The sequence below is a fragment of the Podarcis liolepis genome (genome assembly GCF_965112155.1).
Source record: "Podarcis liolepis genome assembly, chromosome: 3".
In the NCBI taxonomy this organism is placed as follows: Eukaryota; Metazoa; Chordata; class Lepidosauria; order Squamata; family Lacertidae; genus Podarcis; species Podarcis liolepis.
The window spans coordinates 31,057,455-31,078,568 of record NC_139557.1 but is presented as its reverse complement, the minus strand read 5'-3'; the positions used below and the strand labels follow the sequence as shown (position 1 = coordinate 31,078,568).

The 21,114-nt window shown below is 43.8% G+C and overlaps 2 protein-coding genes and 1 long non-coding RNA gene across 7 annotated transcripts in view; 1 reads left to right on the top strand and 2 right to left on the bottom strand.

Annotated features, from left to right (window-relative positions):
* The window catches only part of GRHL1 (grainyhead like transcription factor 1), a 62,207-nt gene extending 52,978 nt beyond the window's left edge, over positions 1 to 9,229 (bottom strand). For 2 of the 5 annotated variants that reach the window (XM_083495584.1, XM_083495585.1), the window contains exon 1: positions 9,069 to 9,229. In XM_083495584.1, coding sequence (XP_083351710.1) covers positions 9,069 to 9,088 — 20 coding nt within the window. In that variant the 5' untranslated portion in view covers positions 9,089 to 9,229. Of the gene's footprint in view, positions 1 to 1,678; positions 1,856 to 6,819; positions 8,206 to 9,068 lie in introns of those variants that run through there. The other 3 variants (XM_083495586.1, XM_083495588.1, XM_083495587.1) reach the window with 3 other exon arrangements.
* A 132-nt stretch (positions 9,230 to 9,361) lies between these two features.
* Positions 9,362 to 14,323, top strand: LOC310703444. The gene is made up of 3 exons (XR_014524124.1): positions 9,362 to 9,540; positions 12,052 to 12,300; positions 12,426 to 14,323. It is a non-coding gene; the product is annotated as an uncharacterized lncRNA (long non-coding RNA).
* Positions 14,324 to 20,410: 6,087 nt separating this feature from the next.
* TAF1B (TATA-box binding protein associated factor, RNA polymerase I subunit B) overlaps positions 20,411 to 21,114 on the bottom strand; it is a 35,382-nt gene continuing 34,678 nt past the window's right edge. Inside the window, exon 15 of the mRNA XM_083495616.1 lies at positions 20,411 to 21,099. Coding sequence (XP_083351742.1) covers positions 20,916 to 21,099 — 184 coding nt within the window. The 3' untranslated portion in view covers positions 20,411 to 20,915. The remainder of the gene's footprint in view (positions 21,100 to 21,114) is intronic.

Genomic DNA, 21,114 nt, shown 5'->3' with positions numbered 1-21,114 from the left:
CCCCATACCTCCCCTTTCTACATCCCAATTTCCAAAATTATTTCAGCAAATCCTAACACTTAGTTTTGTCAAATTTTCCCTTATTCTTTTCTTTTACTTAATCTTTTACAGCTGTAGTCTCCTTTTCCCCCCTTAAAACCACGACTTTTTAGCATTCATTGATTTTACAATGTTTCTTAAGATAAACTTTAAATTTCTTCCAATCTTCTTCCGCCGTCTCTTTCCCCTGATCACGGATTCTGCCAGTCATTTCAGCCAGTCCCATATAGTCTATCACCTTCATCTGCCATTCTTCCAAAGTGGGTAGATCTTGGGTCTTCCAATGCTTTGCGATGAGTACTCTTGCTGCTGTGGTGGCGTACATAAAAAAAATTCTATCTTTCTTTGACACCAATTGGCCGACAATGCCCAAGAGAAAGGCCTCTGGTTTCTTAGGGAAGGTACATTTAAGCACCTTTTTCATTTCATTATATATCATTTCCCAGAAAGCCTTAATCTTCGGGCACGTCCACCAAAGGTGATAGAAAGTACCTTCAGTTTCCTTACATTTCCAACACTTATTGTCAGGCAAATGGTAAATTTTTGCTAGCTTGACTGGGGTCATGTACCACCTATAAATCATTTTCATAATATTTTCCTTTAAGGCATTACATGCCGTAAATTTCAAACCGGTGGTCCACAACTGTTCCCAGTCAGCAAACATAATATTATGACCAATGTCTTGTGCCCACTTAATCATAGCTGATTTAACTGTTTCATCTTGTGTATTCCAGGTTAAGAATAGTTTCAGGTTAAGAACGGACCTCCGGAACGAATTAAGTTCTTAACCCGAGGTACCACTGTATGGAAAAGCACTGTATTATACAAATGCCCTTTCTTAGCCTCTTGTCATCAGGTTCTGTGGATCCAGATCAGAGAGATTTGCCCTTGAAATAGGATTTGCAAGCAGGAGATCGCCAGGGATTTTCTAAGGGCCTCTGAGTCAGCGGGAGAGGATCAGGGTGCTCCGCATCTCGACCCATGCCATCACTACTGGCGACCCATTCTCTTCCCTAGGCTGCTATGTTGCAAAACTAGAGGCTGCCTTGTACCAGCAAGCAAGGGAGGCGCAGCAGCTGCGCTGAGGAATACGAGCAGAACCCTTAATTTGAAATCTGACAGCTCTGCCCATACAGTCACCAGGGCTTCGCAAAATTTGTGCAAGATCGGTGCAATGCTGTACAGTACTCTTTGTTCCCTCACAAAATGCCTATTTAGTAATATGGAAAGGGAACCACTGTCCTCTGCCCTGCCCTGCATCAACACCTTGTTCTGTGTTAGCATTCCCCAACCTGGTGCCCACCGGATGCTGTTGGGCTTGTAACTTGCATCAGCCTCAGTCGGCATGGTCCATCATCAGTCGCAATGGAGCTGTAAACCCAGCAACAGCTAGAGGGCAAGCCTTCATTTTATTTTGCAAAGCAATTGCAAAAAAACGTTCTTGGTTGGCCTATGACAGGCATCCCCAACCTGCGGCCCTCCAGAGGTTTTGGCCTACAACTCCCATGACCAATGGTCAGGGATGATGGGAATTGTAGTCCAAAACATCCGAAGGTAGGGGATGCCTGGCCTATGACAACCAACATGACCCCTCTCCACAAAGGCTTTGTACACACCATACATTAAAATCACGTATTACCACGTCCTCAAGTATCCTGGGAACTGGATTCTAAAACACATTCATCTTGTTTCACATAAAATCGAGTCTCTCCTTCACTAGATTACCTCCCGCGTGACCAACGTTAGCTAATCACAATTGAGCTACTAGAGAACTTTCTAGAATTCAGTTGCCAACCAATCAAATTTAAATACATCGTAATGCATATAAGCCTGTTGCTCAGGGGAAGTCTCGTCCTAAGGCTTCCTCTGATACTTTCTCTGAGCGACAGCAATCCCCCCTTGCTCTGATGTGTTTCTGCTTCATTGGCACAGTCCCTTGTCTCCCCTCAGGCTGGCACTGAAGGCTCAGCCCTGACAGAACTAGTTACGCTGAATTCCTAGAGATGAAACTGGGCCTACTAGACTGTGCATTTGATGTTCGGAGAAAAGTTTCCCATATGGAGTATGCGGGAAATCGCTTTCTGTCCTGTCAGGTCATTTGCACCAATCACACACTATTGCCCCATCAACAGGCCAATCAGACTCCAATGCATACACCACGTGACAAGTGCATACTCCTCACGTGACAGACACATGACAAATTGTACATGCAGTGGGAGCAGTATCAGGGCAAGATAAAAATCATATTGGGTGGTGTTCCCTCTGCTGTAAATGGTTAGGAGTGGTGAGGAAGGAGACACAGGGAAGAATTCAACCTAAAATGAAAAAGCACACAGGCAAATACCACCCCCATTCAGATTATAAGTGGAACAGCCAATAACATTAAAATCTGTCAAAAATCAAAGCTTTTGTAAGCATCCTCTCTCGTTGCAACCATCCGCCCCAAATAAAATGCGCAAATGCGCCATTAAAAAAAAAAAAGAACATAGAAAGAATTATCTTCAGAGCTATCAACAAAGCACAGGATTTGGCAGTAACTCAATCTCTCCCCTGAGCTGCAGGTTCTGTGAGGAAAAACGAGACCGTATTTTCTCAAAAGACAGTGAAATGTGTATATTTCTGACAGCTGCCCTGTGTCAAGTTTTAAAGTCTGAAGGGTCTATTGGCACAGTGAACTATGCACACACAATGCTAAAAGGCATTTAGCAAGAGCTGGAAATAAGTCTTCCATTGTGTGTGTAATTACTTCATAACCACTGCCTTGTTTTCTGCTTGAATAATTTGCAAAAAGAGAGAGAGAGAGAAGAGACAGGAAAACATGACAGCCGTAAGGGCTCTGTGCCTTGCTGGGATAATGTGGTGATATAGTCCAGAGTTAGTCTCCCGTGCCAAAGAGTGTTAAGTCTTCATTTTTCTGGGTTGTTTATATACCACTTTTGACCCACAGCACCCACTCCTGAACACTCCAAAATGGAGAACGGCACATTGTTTTTTAAACAGGTAAAATAAAAGTACAATAAATACAGCAAATTAATCATCAAAACAATTTAAGATAGCAAAAGCAAAATACACAACAGTGGCTTTCCTACAAAATCAAAATGTGATGGCGATTCAGTAATCTTGGACTCTCTTGCTCAACCCAGTCATTGCTTTCATTTCAACTTTCATCTCTCCGTAGTCACTATCTCCCTCCCACTATATTAGGACCAACACACTGGCTGCCAACCCACCTGCTGGTTCCCCAGTTTCCTTGCCCTGCTACAGAACAGAACCCTGACCACCCAATCTATTTCAGTTTAAGGTACCAGTGAAGGAATGGGTTGGGAGATGGAGCACTGCCATCCTGCTAAAACAATTCTTGTTTAGACAAGCCTACCCAGATGCTTTGAAAGTTGAGCTAATTTTAATCCATTTTAGTATTTCATTTCATTCATTTATATTTATTAAATGTGCATATCGCCTTTCTTCTGTTGAACTCAGGGCGGTTTTCACAACATAATAATAAAAAATGGATAATGAAAACAATAACCCAAAAAACCACAAATCAATACCACCCCGCCAGGGTTGTCATACGTCCGGAATTTCCCATACTCGGAATACTGCAGTCGAAAGCAGTGTCTGGGTGGAAATCGGCTAAATGTCCCAGGCGTATGGCATGGCAACTGATGTCAGCAGTGTCATTTTTTGCCAATTTCCCTCAAAAATAACTTTTTTAAAAAAACTTTTCCGTCCGGATTTTCACTTTTTGAAATATGGCAAACCTACCCCCTTCCCCTCCCACAAACACATTAAACAGGGTTATTAAAATATTAATCAGCCCAAGGCCTGGTTGAAGAGGAATGTTCCCGCCTAAAGATGTCTAATGAAGGCACCAGGCAGGTCTCCTAGGGAAGAGCATTATTTTAACTTTTGTATAGTTGTGATTTATTTATTTTTTACTGTTTTACCTTTTGTAAACTTCTTTGAGGTTTTTTATTTTACAATCAGGAGGTATATAAATTATATGAATTAAATAAAATATAAATTATATGAAATAAATAAAATATAATACAAAGTAACTAGCTCTAGGTAGCTGATCTATGGCCATTCATGTACAAACCTTCATTTTACATTTTACAATCCAAGCTGAAGAACTTCATAGAGAAATAGTGGTGTTCAAACACGAGTGTAAACAAGCATTGGAGTGTAACCAACTTCACAAACAATCACTGACTTTAAACTAATGCAGCATAACTTTATGATTGTCAAGATGTTTTCTAAGCTATCCATCACATTTTGGGACTACAGAATATTGCAGGTAGCTTTCTCTTAGTACGTAATGTGAATCTCTGTGATAGGAATAACTGCGAGAAAACTTTTAGCCATCGCCAAATGGTCTTAAAATGTTAAAGAGCTAGTGGTTGGAAGAAAAGGATCCTCTCAATTTCTTACCCTCTCAATTTATTTAATGCTGAACTGCCATTCAAAAAAATGCCTTACAGCAGGGGTAGGCAACCTAAGGCCTGGGGGCCAGATGTGGCCCAACTGCCTTCTCAATCCAGCCGGCAGACGATCCGGGAATCAGCATTTTTACATGAGTAAAATATGTCCTTTTATTTAAAATACATCTCTGGGTTATTTGTGGGGCCTGCGTGGTGTTTTTACATGAGTAGAATGTGTGCTTTTATTTAAAATGCATCTTATGGTTATTTGTGGGGCATAGGAATTCGTTCATTTCCCCCCCAAAATATAGTCCGGCCCCCCATGAAGTCTGAGGGACAGTAGACTGGCCCATGGATGAAAAAGGTTGCTGACCCCTGCCTTATAGTTTTAGGGCTTGACTGTTCTGCCCCCAATGGTGAAATCTAATTTAGCAGTCCCTTGAAAATCCACTAGAACTTCTGAAGTGAGGGCAGTATGAAAAATTCCAGGATTCAAACTATTATTTAAAACAAAATCATGAGCTACGGCTGCAGTCCAGAAGTGAGCTTCATGTGAACAGAGTAGGACTTCTGAGTATACATGCAACGGGATTGCTCACCTGTAGCAAACACTACAATTTTCACTTTTACTCTCATGGCAATGGATAATATGATACCTTTCCTGAGCGCAAGGATGCTGAACCTGCAGCCCCTTCAAACACTTTTGGACTCCCTGCAGCCATCATGGCCAGTGGTTAGAGAATATGGGAACTATAGTCCAACATCTAGAAGCAGGTAGGTAGCCGTGTTGGTCTGACATAGTAGATATATATAGATATAGAGAATTGTCCAGTAGCAACTTAGAGACCAACTAAGTTTGTTCTTGGTATGAGCTTTCGTGTGCCATGTCTTAGTGTGAGAGGAAATGGCACAAGGACAGAATGTTTAGTATGCAGAAAACAAAAGCAAGATGGTTTAACCCCACAGGAGCACAATTTAATCATAGAATTGTAGAGTTGGAAGGCACCCTGAGGATCATCCAAGTCCAGCCCCCTGCAATGCAGGAATATGCAGCTGTCCCATAAGGGGATTGAACCTGCAACCTTGGTGTTCTCAGCACCATGATCTAACCAGCTGAGCTTTCAGAAGAATGTAAGGTGATGCATAACGACTCATTATACAGACTTGTTTAATAAAATGCCCCACCGCAAACTGCAACTGGAATCCAGCATAAGTTCAGCTGAGAGCAATGCTGCGTTCCTCAGAAGAAAGCATCTTCCAGATTGCAGTCTGACATCCCGATCCTATTCCCACTGCTCGAAAGTCACATCCATCTCATACAGGACTTACTTTTCTGAGTAAACATTTGCCAAGATCACAGACATAGCCACATCGCTCTACCGTTTTTTCTCTCCGAAAAGATTCGTGTTTAGCATGCCATCAGTCTTGCATACAAATCTGGCCAGAATCCAACAGCTTTGAATAAAGTCAATACCACAGAACGTATGAAATCCTGCCTCCGACAAAGCCAATGCAAAACAAGAAGACTCCCGATGATAACCCCACTTCTGTTCTAAAAGTAACATTTGAGGTTCCCGTTGCAAGTCTTAGCCCTGCCATCAAACACCAACACATTATGAAAAGAGCCTTCTATACAATGGCTGTTCCCTGGTTCCCAGCTTGAATATACAGCGAGACACAGCCCCGGTACACCTGAGTACAGCCAAATGCCCTCTTATGAAGGGACACGTTTATTCTATTTGCAGACCGCACTGGCAATGAGTGGCTACGCTGCCAAACAGGAAGATGACAATATGCCAGTTGTCCTTATATACTCAGCAGTTGACTGATCAACATTGCTGCCCTCAAGTGCCTTCCATTAAGCATTAAGTTAAACGAAGCATCACATTTGACTGAGAACTTCCAATTCAAAAAGACACTTTCCCCAAGGGCACAAATGATCTGTCACCAAAAAGAAGCACCCTAAATAAGAAAGAGTTGTAGTTATAACCGCCACCAAGACCTGATATCTTTCCATGTAAAACTGCACCAGGTATGGTTTTCAAGGAGATTGAAGCAAAATGAACAATTGGTCCTGGGAGGGAACATGGCAAAGGTTATGTCACCCAGTATAAGCTTAAAACAAAGCGAAGAACCACTGAGGCACCTGCAAATTTGCCTTGAGCACAACTTACAGAAAAGCAATGCCACAACTCGCATAAACTTTCTAACCTGACTAGCGATCACAGATTGAAGGTAGGAACCCTTTCGCAACACACAATCCGGAGCAAATGCATTGCTAAATATCGTCTATCACTTTTCCAACCCCACCCAACTCCCAACACCCCCCCCCCCACTTTAAAAGAATACTTCGTGTTACCTGGACAAATCTGCTTTCCCTGGGGGATGAGTTTCATAAAAATCCATCTGTCCTTTCTCCAAGAGGACATTAAAAGGAGCCCTTGTGATGCCTGCAGAATAAATCTGCACATCAGGATCTAATTGCAGACCAGAGTCTCTGAATGCTCAGCAAAATCTTATTCAAATTAAGAGCAGCCTTGCTCACGCCATTAAAGAAAAGAAAAAGCTTAGGTGTGTGACTCAGGTAATGATGCCCGAGTTAAGGCATCTCTCTCAGAGCCCAGCCCTCAACTTCAAAAGAGGTGGGGAGAAGCACACACCAAAGCAGCAGTGGCAGAAGCGCGCATCGCGAACCTCCTGCCATGACGCAAGAGCCTTGGGCAAAGTGAGGGTCTGGAACCTCCTCTGTGTTCTTGTCTGGATTTTTGTTGTTGTTGTTGTCGAGAGGTGTGGACGTGCGGCTCCTCCTGACAGACAAGTGAGTCTTCCCCACACAGGAGATGGAGGAGGAGATGAGAGTGACCAGCCGAGGAGTCAAGTTTCAAAGCCAAAATTCTTCTCAGCTGTGGCTTCAAGTGGAAAGAGGACAAAACCAACACAAGCGCCAGGCTGCTTAGGACAAGAGTCGCCAAGCTTTTGACTGGCAAAGCAGCCAAACTGTCGTGGGCACCATGCACATGCCACAACTCTTCTTCCCTCGCCAGCAAACCAATAAACCACCCCCATGCCACAATTAGGCTTGGGGAAAGCCATCTATTGGCCAGAAGAACACCTTTGAAGTCCTGGTTTCAGTGGGCAGAGCGGAACAAGATCCTGGGGGCTGCCATGGGATGCTGGCGTTGGGTGTGCTGACGGGGCACTACATTGGCAACACACAGACCGGGGGACAGGTGAGATATTGGGGCCAAGTCGTATGCAGAACATAAGCAGAGGGATGTGAACAAGTCAGGGAATCCAAAACTTTCCACGGCTCCCTCTCTATATACACCTGCCTAGCTAGCTTGTCGAAATGATGGGCGACAGAATGAAATGTAGCATAGTAAATGGATGGAGAACTTTGGTGCCGGATGGAGTCAGCCTTTAACACGCCACTGCTGTGTTTTCAACGGGCGACCCCTTTCCAGCTGAAATCAAGGGAGTTGAGACCTCACGAAGGAATCCTACTGTCCTTGGCGCGCTTACTTGGAAGATTCCCTTTAGAACTCGCTTCCCGTGCCTCTTATCCCTGCGCAGGGATCTCCCGATGCAGATTCCCACACCAAGATCTCAATTCCCCCGAGAAAGGGAAGCAAGCTTCGATTTTTGATTCTTGCCTGTTTATCAGACAAGAATCGTAGAATTGGAAGAGACCCCCCCCCCCAGGGTTCATCTAGTTCTAGTCCAACCCCCTGCCACCTTTTGCCCAGTGTGGGGCTCCAACCCACGACACCGAGATCAAGAGTCTCAGGCTCTACCGACTGAGCTGTAAGAAGCCACCCAGCTGTAGATACGAAGACGCACACGATCAGTATCGGCTATGGAGCGGGACCCCGCCCGGCGAGAGCAAGTAGGCTGGAGCCTGGAGGCATTTGGGAGCTGATGGGGAAATCCAACTCGCCAACACACGCAAGGGACACAAGCGATCAGGTTGTTGCTTTTGGAGAAAAGAGCACCTGATCGAAGTGTATTCTCTTGAAAGCAAAACAAAACGCACACCGAGGACCTTTAGCACGGGCCATTTTTGACCGGTCTCGATCCCACCCCCACAAAGTTTTCCTTTTTGTGTGTGTGTGTGTGTGTAAACTTATGGCGGAGAGCCATAAAACCCTTGCTGCTTTGATCGCAGTTGAAGAAAGGCGAGTCACTCCGAATTAACTTAATCCTATTATCCAATCGACTGCTTCCCCCTTAAAAAAAACCAAAAACAACCCCACAGGAAAAGAAGCAAAGCTGTCATCCCTTCCTCTCTATTCAGCTTTCCAGCACCAAAAGAGACCCCCCATGCCCAGCCACCCACCTCTTGCACCTCCTGTCACTGGGGGGGGGGGGCTGGCAGTGCCGCCAGATTTTGGACCCCCCCTTCCCGCCCCTGATCCCCATTATTAGCAATTGCACACGAGTAGCAGCAGCAGTAGCAGCAGCAGGAACCGTGGCTGGGGGGGGGGGCGGAATCTCTGCGAGGAGGTCTGGGCGGGGGGCGTGGAGGGTTGGGGGCAGAAGCACCGGTCGGACCTGCCCGGACTCACCCCCTCTCCCTCGCCTTCCCGTCTGCCCAGCTGGATCACTTACTTGTCGTACTCTTGCGTCATGTCTGGCAGGCAGCGGGTGGCAGAACTGGCCCGGCTGGTTAGGACGGGATCCTGGCGGCGGCGCGGGCAACTTGGGGATGGGAAGCGCGCGCGAGGGAGAGAGAGGGGACACGGAGCGCACAGCCCGCCGCACAAACGGGTTTTGTCGGCTTTTCTCGCTCGCTCAGGTGGCTCCCGGGAGTCGCAGGTGAATCGCGGACCTGCCCAGCTTCCCATTGGCTGCCGGGACAGGTTGGCTCGGGGCGGGGCGGAACCCCGCAGAGAAACGCCCCAGCGGAGCGCCGGATTGGAGGAGGCAGGGCAGGGGGCGGAGCCAGCGGTGTCGCAGCGTTCCAAATGGAACGTTGGGTGTCTTCACCCTCGGCAGCCGAGAGAGTATCGTTGTGCTTTTAGTCCCAGAAGTGTCAAGCCGATAGGTTGGGTGGCCGTCATGGGCGTAGCCAGGATTTTTGGTAGGGGAGGGCAGGCTTTTCGGGGGGGGGGCAGAACCTCAAATTTGTATTGGTTTTGATTGATTTAGGGGGCAGCTTCCCCCCTTGGCTACACCCATGTCCCCTCTTTGATTAAGTTCCACTTAAAGGATGGGACTATGAAGTTTTCAATTAAAATTTTTTTTGGGGGGGGGAATGGAGGTTTAATGGATTATGTTTCTTGTTCTTGCTTTTATCACATATTTCGTGTTTTTATATTGTATTTTTATGTACCACCCTGAGATCTACGGATACAAATTTAATTAAAAATGGTAATAATTATTTTGTCCCTTGCAGTGCTGGGCAGGTATAGGTATAAAGCTATTTATTCTATAGTGGGTTTCTCCACCCACTGCCACAACCCAAAACATCGTTTTGTTAAATCCATCCTGAACTCTTTTCTTTGCTTCATGGTGTACCATTATAGATTTTGTTTAAAACCTTGGCCTTTCCACATGGTAAGTTCCTTAAGATAGCTCACATCTCTCAGACAAGTGTACCTAAACCCTACAAAATTATTATTATTTCGAGTAGTTTTTAACTTCTGACATTTTATTATGTTTTTATATGTTCTGTAAGTCGCCCAGGGTGGCTGGGGAAACCCAGCAAGATGGGTGGGGTATAAATAATAAAATTATTATTATTATTACAACAGTGGGTATCAAACTTTTTTATCTGGGTCACACTTTAAGAAGAAAATTTTGCTTGCACCACACCAAATTTTTAAGAGATAAGAAATATATTGGAAAACACAACTAGGATTGTCCTCCATATCACTTGATGTTCTTGCTCTCATTTAGAAAATATATCCATCCATATTCTGCAAATAATTTTTTTTTACTATACTATACTATATTATACTGAAATGTTTAAATGTTTTATGATTGCCCTTGAATCTTAACTGCCACAGTTGCCATCCCCTCTTGCAACACCCTTCGAGAACCACTGCTCTACAACATCAAACCTATTTTATTTTCAAAGGTTTTTTATTTTAAAGGTTGAAGATTGCGGGAGTTCAAAAACAAACAAACATGCAATGTGATATAGTGTTTATTTTGCTACAATCAAGCAGTATATAAATTTTGTGAAACAAAATAAAAAATAAACTTGGTGCTCTAAGCTTTGCAATGAATATGGAATGGGGGGAGGACCATCACTCCATATCTGTGTGATCTATCTCACTGGCACCATTGGCATAATTGGAAGGTACCTAGTATTGGGTACAGTAAGAGTAGAAAAGTGTGGTGTGATCCACTACTTGATGTAATGCTCACTTCGAACAAATCCTTGAGCCAAGTGGACATGCTAATTACAAATTCCTACCGTGTGTGCACATGATGAAACAGATATGTGTGCATTAATTGTGCATTACTGTTTGTTTGTTTTTTAAGTTATATCTGTGGGTGAAACAGTCTTGTGCAACGTAGCTTTTGCTCCAGCTTTCATATTCCCTGATCTTGGAAGCCAGTCATCCAATGAAGAAGTGGAAAAGCAGTTGATTCTGGACAGAGTGGCCCCTTTGGAACATCGTTTGCTACCTTCTCCTTGGCCTGACCCCAATCCATTAAGTCCAGCAGTTTTCTAACCTGTCGGGTATCTGCCTTATGATCTAGTACCAACCAATCCTCATCTTTCCAACTCATTATGAGGCATCACCTCAAAAGCCTGCCTGGAACTTATATATGGCTATTTATGTAACTAAAATATATTTCACTCTCAGGGTTCTTAAGCAATAGCGCAGTTGAAAACAAAATTACTAGGAGTAAGTTAGCAAGGCTTTAAAAACAAACACCTTCCCTTGCTTTTAAGTCTTGCTGTATTTGAGGCTAGGATGCCAAGACCACTATGCCATGCAGGGCCAGCCCCCTATGAGACAAGGTGAAGCTTTCTTGGAAGCGGATCCCCATGTGATCATTTAATTAATTCATTAAAAGCATTTATAAACCCATTAAAATTTCAAAAATATCTAAGTGGTTATACTTTCTGAAGGAAAAAACAAGGTATCACTAATTCAAACTAAAGCAATAAAGCTGCAGTATAAAACCATACAAAAACAAGAAGAAGAATAGATACCGCTGAGCCCTACTCCATATGCATTCTCGAATCCACTTCCTCCCTCCCTAGGCAGTAGTCCAGAGATTCCAATGACATAAAACAGCAGAAAAAAATAAAACAGATTTATTCCCAAGTATGCTTAAGGAAAGAGTGAACTCTGCTCTTAAAAGAGGCTGCTTTTCCCAAGGCGTAAAAAGATGAGGATGCAGTGCAGGATGGGGAATCCATATCTCTCTGGAGGTTGCTGACTACAACTCCCATCATCCCCTGCCTATTGCCCATGCTGGGAATTGGAGTCCAACAACCTCTGGGTGACCACAGGGTCCCCACTTCTGGAATAAAGCGCCTGGTCTACTGCCAAGAGGGGGAGGAAGATGATTCAAGAATGCATATGGAGTAGGACTAGGTATCTAATCCTTTATCACTTTTAAATTGCAGGATTGGGTCCAGACTCATTGTACAATGCTATACACATTTATAATCAGAAGTCCTGTTGACTTCAACAGAGCTCAACCTTGCCCAAATCAGAGACAGGATTGGCATCTCACGTAGATCCCATTGAAATTGATGGGGAAAGTTCACCACGATGAGCTGCATCCCATTGACTTCAACATGCCCGAAGGGTGAGTTTAGCTTGGATCCAACACATCAGAGCTTTTTAATTAAGACCCCCCCCCCGGACAAAAGGTAATTGATGGATAGATGTAGGTGGGAGGGGACAGGGAATGTATGAAACACATTACCTAGTCAGACATGAATTTGCTCTTGGGAAATTCACAATGATTGCTAACAACAACTCTATTTGCTTCCAGATGATTATACCAATAAACTGGTGAATGTGGGATGCACTCTGTCCTCCACACGCTGGCATGGGAATAGGCCCCGTTGAGATCAGTGGGACTTTCTTTCAAATAAACATGGATAAGATCCAGTTACAAGTTTCATAATTTGGAAGGAGAAGAAGTTAATAGGCTGCTCTTTGGCAATTGCCATGCACAGAATGCCTTGCTTCATAATCTTCCCCAGGAGCAGCTGACACATCAAACACACTTCTTATATTTTGGAGGAGGCGGTAAAAAGCATTTTGTTTATTGGCTTATAATGGATGAGACAACAGCTCCGCCTGCTTGCAGGGGCGCAAGGGGCAGTGGCATAGCGTGAGGGGGCCAGAGGGGTGGTTGCCCTGGGCACAAAATTACCAGGGACACAAAATTCTGAAAAGAAAAAATAGCACACCCTCCCCCCTCAGTTTGTGCCTTTCTCAAGAGGCAGGGAGCACATCACATGCCACCCATCCTGGTTACATTGTGCTCTCATGCTCTTTCCCCTCCCAAAGCCTCTGCTTCTTCCATCAGGTGAAAGGCACATATTTTGTTGCGCTGGTTATATTGGGTTTTTTTTAAAAAAAAGTTATTATTTTTCTTATTTGGCCGGTGGCTGCGATCCACATTGAATTGAATGTGGAAAGGGAGAAATGGGTGGCAGAGGCCGATTGGGAAGGTGGGTGGGCTGCAATTGCCATGCCGGTGCTGTCACAGGTTAGGGGACGCCATACTTGTCTTGCCCCAGGCACTGGCAACCCACGCTACACCACTGGCAAGGGGGAGCTCCAAGTCAAAATGTGAACTCTTCAAGAATGTGGACACTAGGTTGGTTGTGTTGGCCAGGCTGGCAGAATCTGTCTCAAAGATAGTCACTCCTGGCCATGATGTGATTTCCTGCAGCTGTGTCTTCCGGGCCGCTTGAGTTGGACTCATCCACAGCTGAGAAATCATCTCTTTCGACAGCAGTTTGGGGAACGTTCAGGTGAACAGTCACCAAAAGTATTGCTGTGGAAGATCATGAAGAACCTAAGCTCTCTACTTAAGAGCTTTGGTCCTGTTTGCCTGGCAAGCTAAAGCATGGTTTTTTGCTTTAAACCATGGCTTAGCTGCAAATATGCTTCACCCCCCTGCGGGATACAGGTGGCAGAAACAAGTTTGTTGCGTCGTATGAACCCAGATTGTGGTTTGTTTCAAACAAACTGTAAGTGGTAAGGAGAAATAAGCTGAAGTTTGGATTGTTTCTGGCATGGCATGAAACAGGCTGCTATGCAGATCTTGTCTAACCAATTTAAATGTCTGGAGAAATGATTATAGTTACAGCACTGCATTGGCTACCACATATCTCTGCATATATCTTTATTACGGACGGATGTACATTTGTCTTACTACCTCATTTTTCTACATGGTTTTCATTGTTGGGGGGTGGCTGTGGTTTTGTTCGCTGCTTAAAATTAGGGATTATTGTGGTGTGCAAACCAGCCCCCCCCCCGGAAATCTCTACCCCAAAAGCACATCTGCACAAGAATGGCTCTCTCTTAGTACAGAACCATCGAGCCTGAGCTTCCACAGCTGCCATGAACCACGACTGGCAGGATTGGCAGCAACAGCAGCAGATACGTTCTATACTTACAATATTTTATTCTCTTCCTAATTATGCTACTTTATATGTGCATTTATATTCATTTGCTGATGTTTTATTTTGAAAACTTTAAGATAATATTTCGGTATCCTGTTCATTATCTTGCTTTGAATGTATACTTGACTTCGTTCATTAATGTTTTACTCTGAATCGTTTTATTTAATGTTCTGATGTAGGCTGTAAACTGCTTTGGGATTTCCCCCCTTAAAAATATAAAGCAGCATGGAAATGAAATGATGACAGTAAAAAATGTGTATGGACACGTGAGACTTTCATGTGTAACAGACCGTCATTAGATAGATAGATAGATAGATAGATAGATAGATAGATAGATAGATAGATGCCAGGAGTAGCTAACCTTTTTGGGGCTGAGGGCTGCATTCACACATGATCAGTCTTCCAGAGGTTGCAGGCCAACATTTAAAAATGAGAGTGGCAAGAACTACAGTCCTTAGGGCAGCCTTCCAAAAGACTTTCCCATCAGCTATTCTATGCAGTTTTAAAATCATTGGGTTGTATCCAGTGCTAGTCTGACTCCGAGTACAACCGTTGAAATTAACAGAGATGACTAACTTGGGTTCATTAATGGCAATCGTGCTATTATGAGTAGGGCTAGGATTTTGTACAGCCCATTATCATTTATGATTCATTATTAAATTCAAGGGGTTAAATTTAGAAGGTCAAAATCGATGCCAAAAGCCTTTTTTTGTGACCTTCAATTCCTCCCTCCATGTCTTGTCCATTTAGAAAATATTCACACTCACTTTTATACTTTGCCTATGGTCACTTTTTACATGTGACCCCTGAGAGGTTAATCATGGGTCAATGGGGCACTCAAAGGTTTAGTTAGCCCTTTTCTAAAGATTCAGGTCATTACATATGGGAGGTTGCTAAAGAAATCTCCCTGAAGCTCTCCTTTGATACTATTATCTATATCCATATCTGCTTCCCATTTCAGCTAATTACCAACTTTGATACCTATTCACTGGCCTATTTCCATGCCTCTCCATTAAAAGGGATGTAAGACCTATTCACATTTCAAATGCAGAAACGAAATTGACAGGAGCTTATCTACGCAGAGGTATTTTCCAGGTAACTTAAAGGCTGTGGGAGGAGTTGGAGAGAACCTATTTCTGGGGAGAAAGGAAATGTGATTGAATGAAGCAAGCAAGAACAAGGCAATTTTTAGACTTGCCTTCAAAAATTAAAACCCTATAATTTCGTAATAAAAATAAACCAAGTAAGTTGCTGCTCCTATTACTAGCATTTTGACCAGACTGATTCATCAATGACAGAGTTCACACAGTCGCTTCCAGGGAAGAAACACTCCGGCATTGCATCTAGAGTGTGATTGGGACACCAGCAACTAAGGAGCCAGTTCGAAACTGCTCTGGCTGTACTGCACTTGAGAAAATCAGTTCACACCATTACACTCCTGGAACTGAAGATCTACATGCCTGTTTTAGACATATAAATGTCTAGAGTGGGACCTACAGTGACAGATTTGGCTGGCTGGTTCAAATAATTTGAAATGGGCAATGGTTCATGCAAAGTTTAGAGAAGCAGCAATCAAAGTTTCTTTTTCTTAAAAGATTGGGTAGTTAATTTATTACTTTATTCCAACTAACCAAACTGGATGACAGTTTCAAATCCTTTGATCTTGGGCACACTGAACACAACCTTTACCAATACAGCTGAAGTACATTCTTCTACTGTTTTCTTTTCTTAATTCAGCTTCCTCCCTCTAGCTTTCTCCTTTTTCAAAGTTTCCACTCACTCCTCTGGACCAACATACCGCAGTCATTCTTTCCTATCCCACCCCCTCCTTTTCTTCAAAGTGCTCTTTTCTCAGCCCACTGATTATTTTATTCCTCTTTGCATAGGCCCCTTCGCCTGCCGCACCTCTATTTCTAAGGCAAGAGTGGGGAATGTGTGGCCTTTCAGATATTGCCAGACTATGGGTATGTTCAGGTTTGTGGCTTAATACGCAGCAAGGGGGTTCTCCCCCCTCCCGACAACTCCCGTGCTTTAAGCCACATTTGCATGGTGTTGCACACATCATAGAGGGGGTCACCCGATCTACGTGACCTCCCTTTCCCTGCAACTCCTATTCATGATGCTGTCATTTGCACATGTGCAATGGCTGTCTTGAATGTACATACCACTCATAAGCATTAAGTGAATGGGCTTAAGTTTCTTAGTTTGACTGAAACTGGCTTGGGAGGATGGAAGCATTATAACAGCAGAATTTGTCAAACTATAGGATTAATACAGGTTGTGGCTAACGTCGTGTGAATGAGGCTTCAAAAACTAGCAGAGGTTGGAGCAAGTGGTAATGTGAGCATACCCTACAACTCCCATAAACCCTAACTGTTGGCTGATGGATGTTGGAGTCCAACAACATCCAGAGACCCACAGGTTCACTATTCCTGCTCTAGAGTAACAGCAAGTCAGCTAATGGTTGGGCAGACTACTGGGATAAGAACACCTTAGGCAAAACTTTTAGTTCCTATTTATTCCTCAGCTCCTGTTCTGCATCTGATGTCCTATTCTCTGTTCACTCATCTAATGGCATCAGGTGAGCAACAGGGAGGCCTAGCTGGCCAAAGATGCCCACATGGAGCAAACTGGGTGGCCTGGCAGACTCGATTTGCACTCACGGCCCAGTGGGGCTCCACTTAGAATAAGAGTACCATACCTAGCCAGGAAAAGTGCAACCAAAGTGACTGAAAGAAAAGAAGAAGAGGAGAAGTTTGGATTTGATATCCTGCTTTATCATTACCCGAAGGAGTCTCAAAGCGGCTAAAATTCTCCTTCTCCCTTCCTCCCCCACAACAAACACTCTGTGAGGTGAGTGAGGCTGAGAGACTTCAGAGAAGTGTGACTGGCCTAAGGTCACCCAGCAGCTGCATGTGGAGGAGCGAGGAACCGAACCCAGTTCACCAGATTACGAGTCTACCGCTCTTAACCACTACACCACACTGGCACTCCATCAAAGATGGAGCAACTCCCCTGGGAAGGAAGACTACAACATATGGGGCTTTTTAATTTAGAGAAAAGGTAAGTAAGAGGTGTGAAGAAAGTTGTTCTCCTCCTACACTACTAGAACTCAAGGCCACCCAAAGAATGTTGACAGATTCAGGACAAAAGAAAGCACTTATTCACGCAGCACAAAGTTAAACTATGGAATTCCCATAAGAGGCAGTGATGAACACCAAGGCTAGGGTGAGGCTATCTATGGCTACGCTTTACATCTGGTGTTGGAGGCAGTGGGCTGTGACAGGTTGCAAGGAATCATGGGTAGGGAGAGCTCTGCTGTACTTGTGGGCGCATCTCATTGGCCACTGTTAGATCTGGATGCTGGAAGGGCTTCAGCTTGATCCAATGGCAAATTGTTGGTTAACTCCTGTTGACCTGTCAGCACTATTCACTATTATTTCTGGTTTTAAGCCAGAACTACAGTTGAAAGAATCTACAACCTGTTGTCCTTTGTACTAAATGCATGTACTAAACTGCAATGATATATATGCTGAGATCACCCAGAAGCGTGCTGTTAGTTGCCGCCCATGTTAACAAAGGCCTGACTGGTCTCTACTAGAAGTCATGAATTTTGGTTTATCAGTCCCGCTTCGTGGAACACTCTTCCAGCATAGATTCAGCAAGCACCCTCGCTTTTGACTTTCTGACGCCTCTTGAAAAACCCTTTTATGCAGACAGGCTTTTTACAGCTGTTTAAACTGATTAGCCAATCATCTGAATGATTATTTGCACTGGGCTAACTTGTCCCATCAGCACAAGGATTCCTGTTTCTGCAACAGAACTCCTGCCTCTTCTTTTCAAGCCGTCCCAGAATTTTCTTCAGAGGGTTGGGGGAACTCCCAGAACAGATTTAGAGTGCCAGCTGCAGAAGATGGGGATGGAGAGTTCTATTGAACAAGCAGAAATCCTTGCATCAATGCAACAAGTTAGATGGATACTGCATGTTGTTTTTAATGGTGGATTTATTGCTGCAGGTTGCCCTGTTGGGTTATTTTGGTAGACTGACTTCCTGCTTTTTAGGTTTTTATCCATACTTTTGTTTTTGTCTGTCAAGGTTTTATGGCAGCATTTCTTTTTGTGGCGCTGTATGAATGCTTAACACTTTTTGGTGGATTCTTTTAAGTGGTAGCACGCCACTCACAGCATTGTAAGGTGCAATGGAGAGGTGGTTGTGTAATGTTTAAGATTAATACATTTGGCAGAAAACATTAGTTATTAGTATCATCCTTCATGGCTGTTGCTTTAGATATGTACCACAGCAGTGCAAATCAAGAATAAAATAGAATCAGAAATACCCAAAACCTAAATATTAAGGCAACCAAAATTGTTCTCTGTTTGTCTGTTCCTACTAATGCGATCACATATCACTGGTTATTTAGCTCTGTGTGATACTCAGATGCAACAAAAGGCGATACAGTATTTTCTGTAGAGCTTAGAAATCCTTGGGCTTGGGAGAATAATAAAGGAGAAAATCATCCCTTTCAAAAGAAGATCTAGTATTTTTTGTAGAGCTGAGAAGTCCTTAGGCTAAGGAGCATAATAAAAGAAAAAACATCCCTTCTTTTTAAAAAAAGGACTACAGATAAAATGCTGATTTATTTATTTTTGCTGAAGAGAAGAGGAGCTGCAACTTAAATACAAGCAGACGAGGTAGTTAAAGCTGTTGTTTTAGAGACACACACCCTACCCTTGGGATATCCAACCCCATTTGTCTGCTTGAGAAATGCAATTGCACCTCGGCATAATGGTGAGTGGACTCAAAGCATTTGTGTCCCAGGCTCAGCACAACTTCATTTCAGTAAAGATCAGGCGCTGCTATGCTTCACAAGCCTGTTAGCTATGATTACAGTGACTAAGTGCCGACTGATCCATCTAGGCGTAATGCTGTTTTAAAGGTATAGCACCTTTAAAGGTACAGCACCTAAATGTGCTAGGCATTTAGAGGAGTGTTGGCATCCGCCTTTCTCTGGAGACACTGGAAAAGTGTGTCTTCTGGGGTAAAGTCAAACCACTGGAGACTTACAGCGCCTGCTGTGGCTGTAGAGACCGATATGGGAGAGACATGTTTTACTGCAGGTGGAGCAGATGAAGGTGTCCAGTTTAGCTACTGCAGTGCACCACAGCGTTTCTTCACTCTGCACAACTTAAAACATTCTGGAAGGTGGAACCTGATTGACAACTGTCAATCCTAACACGTATTATGGAGGTCAAGCAACAGCAAGAGGGAAGAGATCCAAGGGGTGAATTGGAGCTTAGATTAATAGCAGGTGCCTAATCAATGCAGAGGTAGTATCGCTACACAAAAACTCATTTACTTGTATTATTCATTCATTCAAGTCTATCACATTTTTTATTGTGAAAAAGACAAAAAAACCACAAAACAACCCAAAGCATTGTTTTAACCATCCAATGAAGTCAAAAGGTCAACAGGATTGGTGCACTGACCCTTACTTCTTTGAAGCATTAGAGACAACACACTGCTGATGCAGACAGGCAAAGAACATAGGCTTTCAAAGCTGTAACTACACTTAGCTGGCCTTAAGATTAAAGGTAAAGGTAAAGGTACCCCTGCCCGTACGGGCCAGTCTTGCCAGACTCTGGGGTTGTGCGCCCATCTCACTCAAGAGGCCGGGGGCCAGCGCTGTCCGAAGACACTTCCGGGTCACGTGGCCAGCGTGACATCGCTGCTCTGGCGAACCAGAGCCGCACACGGAAACGCCGTTTACCTTCCCGCTTGTAAGCGGTCCCTATTTATCTATTTGCACCCGAGGGTGCTTTCGAACTGCTAGGTGGGCAGGCGCTGGGACCGAACGACGGGAGCGCACCCCGCCGCAGGGATTCGAACCGCCAACCTTTCGATCGGCAAGCCCTAGGCGCTGAGGCTTTTACCCACAGCGCCACCTGCGTCCCTTGGCCTTAAGATTGGGCTGGATTAAAGGTAAGATGCTCACTGTTAACAGGACTGGAGATTTACGCAATAATTTGTTTTATTCACTACTATTAGGCTACATTCCTATGCCATTACAAATCTCCAAAGAACTAAAGGAATTCCACAAAGGGGCAAGCCCAATCAATACATTTTAGCACCTGAGGTTAAAAATAAAAAAATCAAAGTGGATTCCCCTCCTATTCTAAACTGGGGTGTGGAGGGAATACAGTGTTAAGCAACACAGAACTTGCCACCTGAAGCAGATGGCTCTCTGCCTCATGGAGCAGCCAACTCCACTGATAAACCAGTAAGGTACCATCAGATTGTAGGATCACAGCATTAGGAAGTAGCTAAATGGCAACTTCATTTGAAAAAAAGAGAGGTTTATTTCAAAATATGTCAATATGTTTTTGTTATTACAATAGCGAACAAGAAGTTCAAAATGTATAAAAACACCTGAAAATTTTACAATATCACTGGGGGAAAACAGTGTTTAGTTTAGTGGATCACATTATCACCCACCCTGCAACAAACTGTAAGGTCCAATTCAGACATCGCATTCTCAAACTAATAAATGTGGTTTGCAATAAAAGCTTCCCAGTCTGGATGCAAACGAGAAACTGATTTAAAGTATTTTTGTATGAAGCAGCCCAATGCGGCATTTGTTTCTGCTCCAACAAACTGTGGTAGCTGGACTAGGAACGTGACATCTGAAGTACGAACAAATTGCAGAGCAGCTGCATCTGTCTTAATGTGATGATGTCAGCAAATCTCACTTAATGAGTATGAATTTTCCGCATAGGTTATTGCACTTACTGAAGGTCTTCGCTCTCTTGAGATAAGTCTTTGGTTTTTAAAGCTTTCCACCTTTTCAAACTTTGGAGAGTATGGATTTTTTACGAAGTTCTGTATAGAAGAGTTTATGTTCAATTGCGCAGACTTCTTCATGGATGAGAGAGGGCTTCACCCGCAGGATGAAGGAGAACAGATTTAAAACAAACTGGTAGGAATGAGGAAAATTTGACTCTTTAAAGTATGCCAAATGACCACACGCCCTAGAAAAGGGGGGG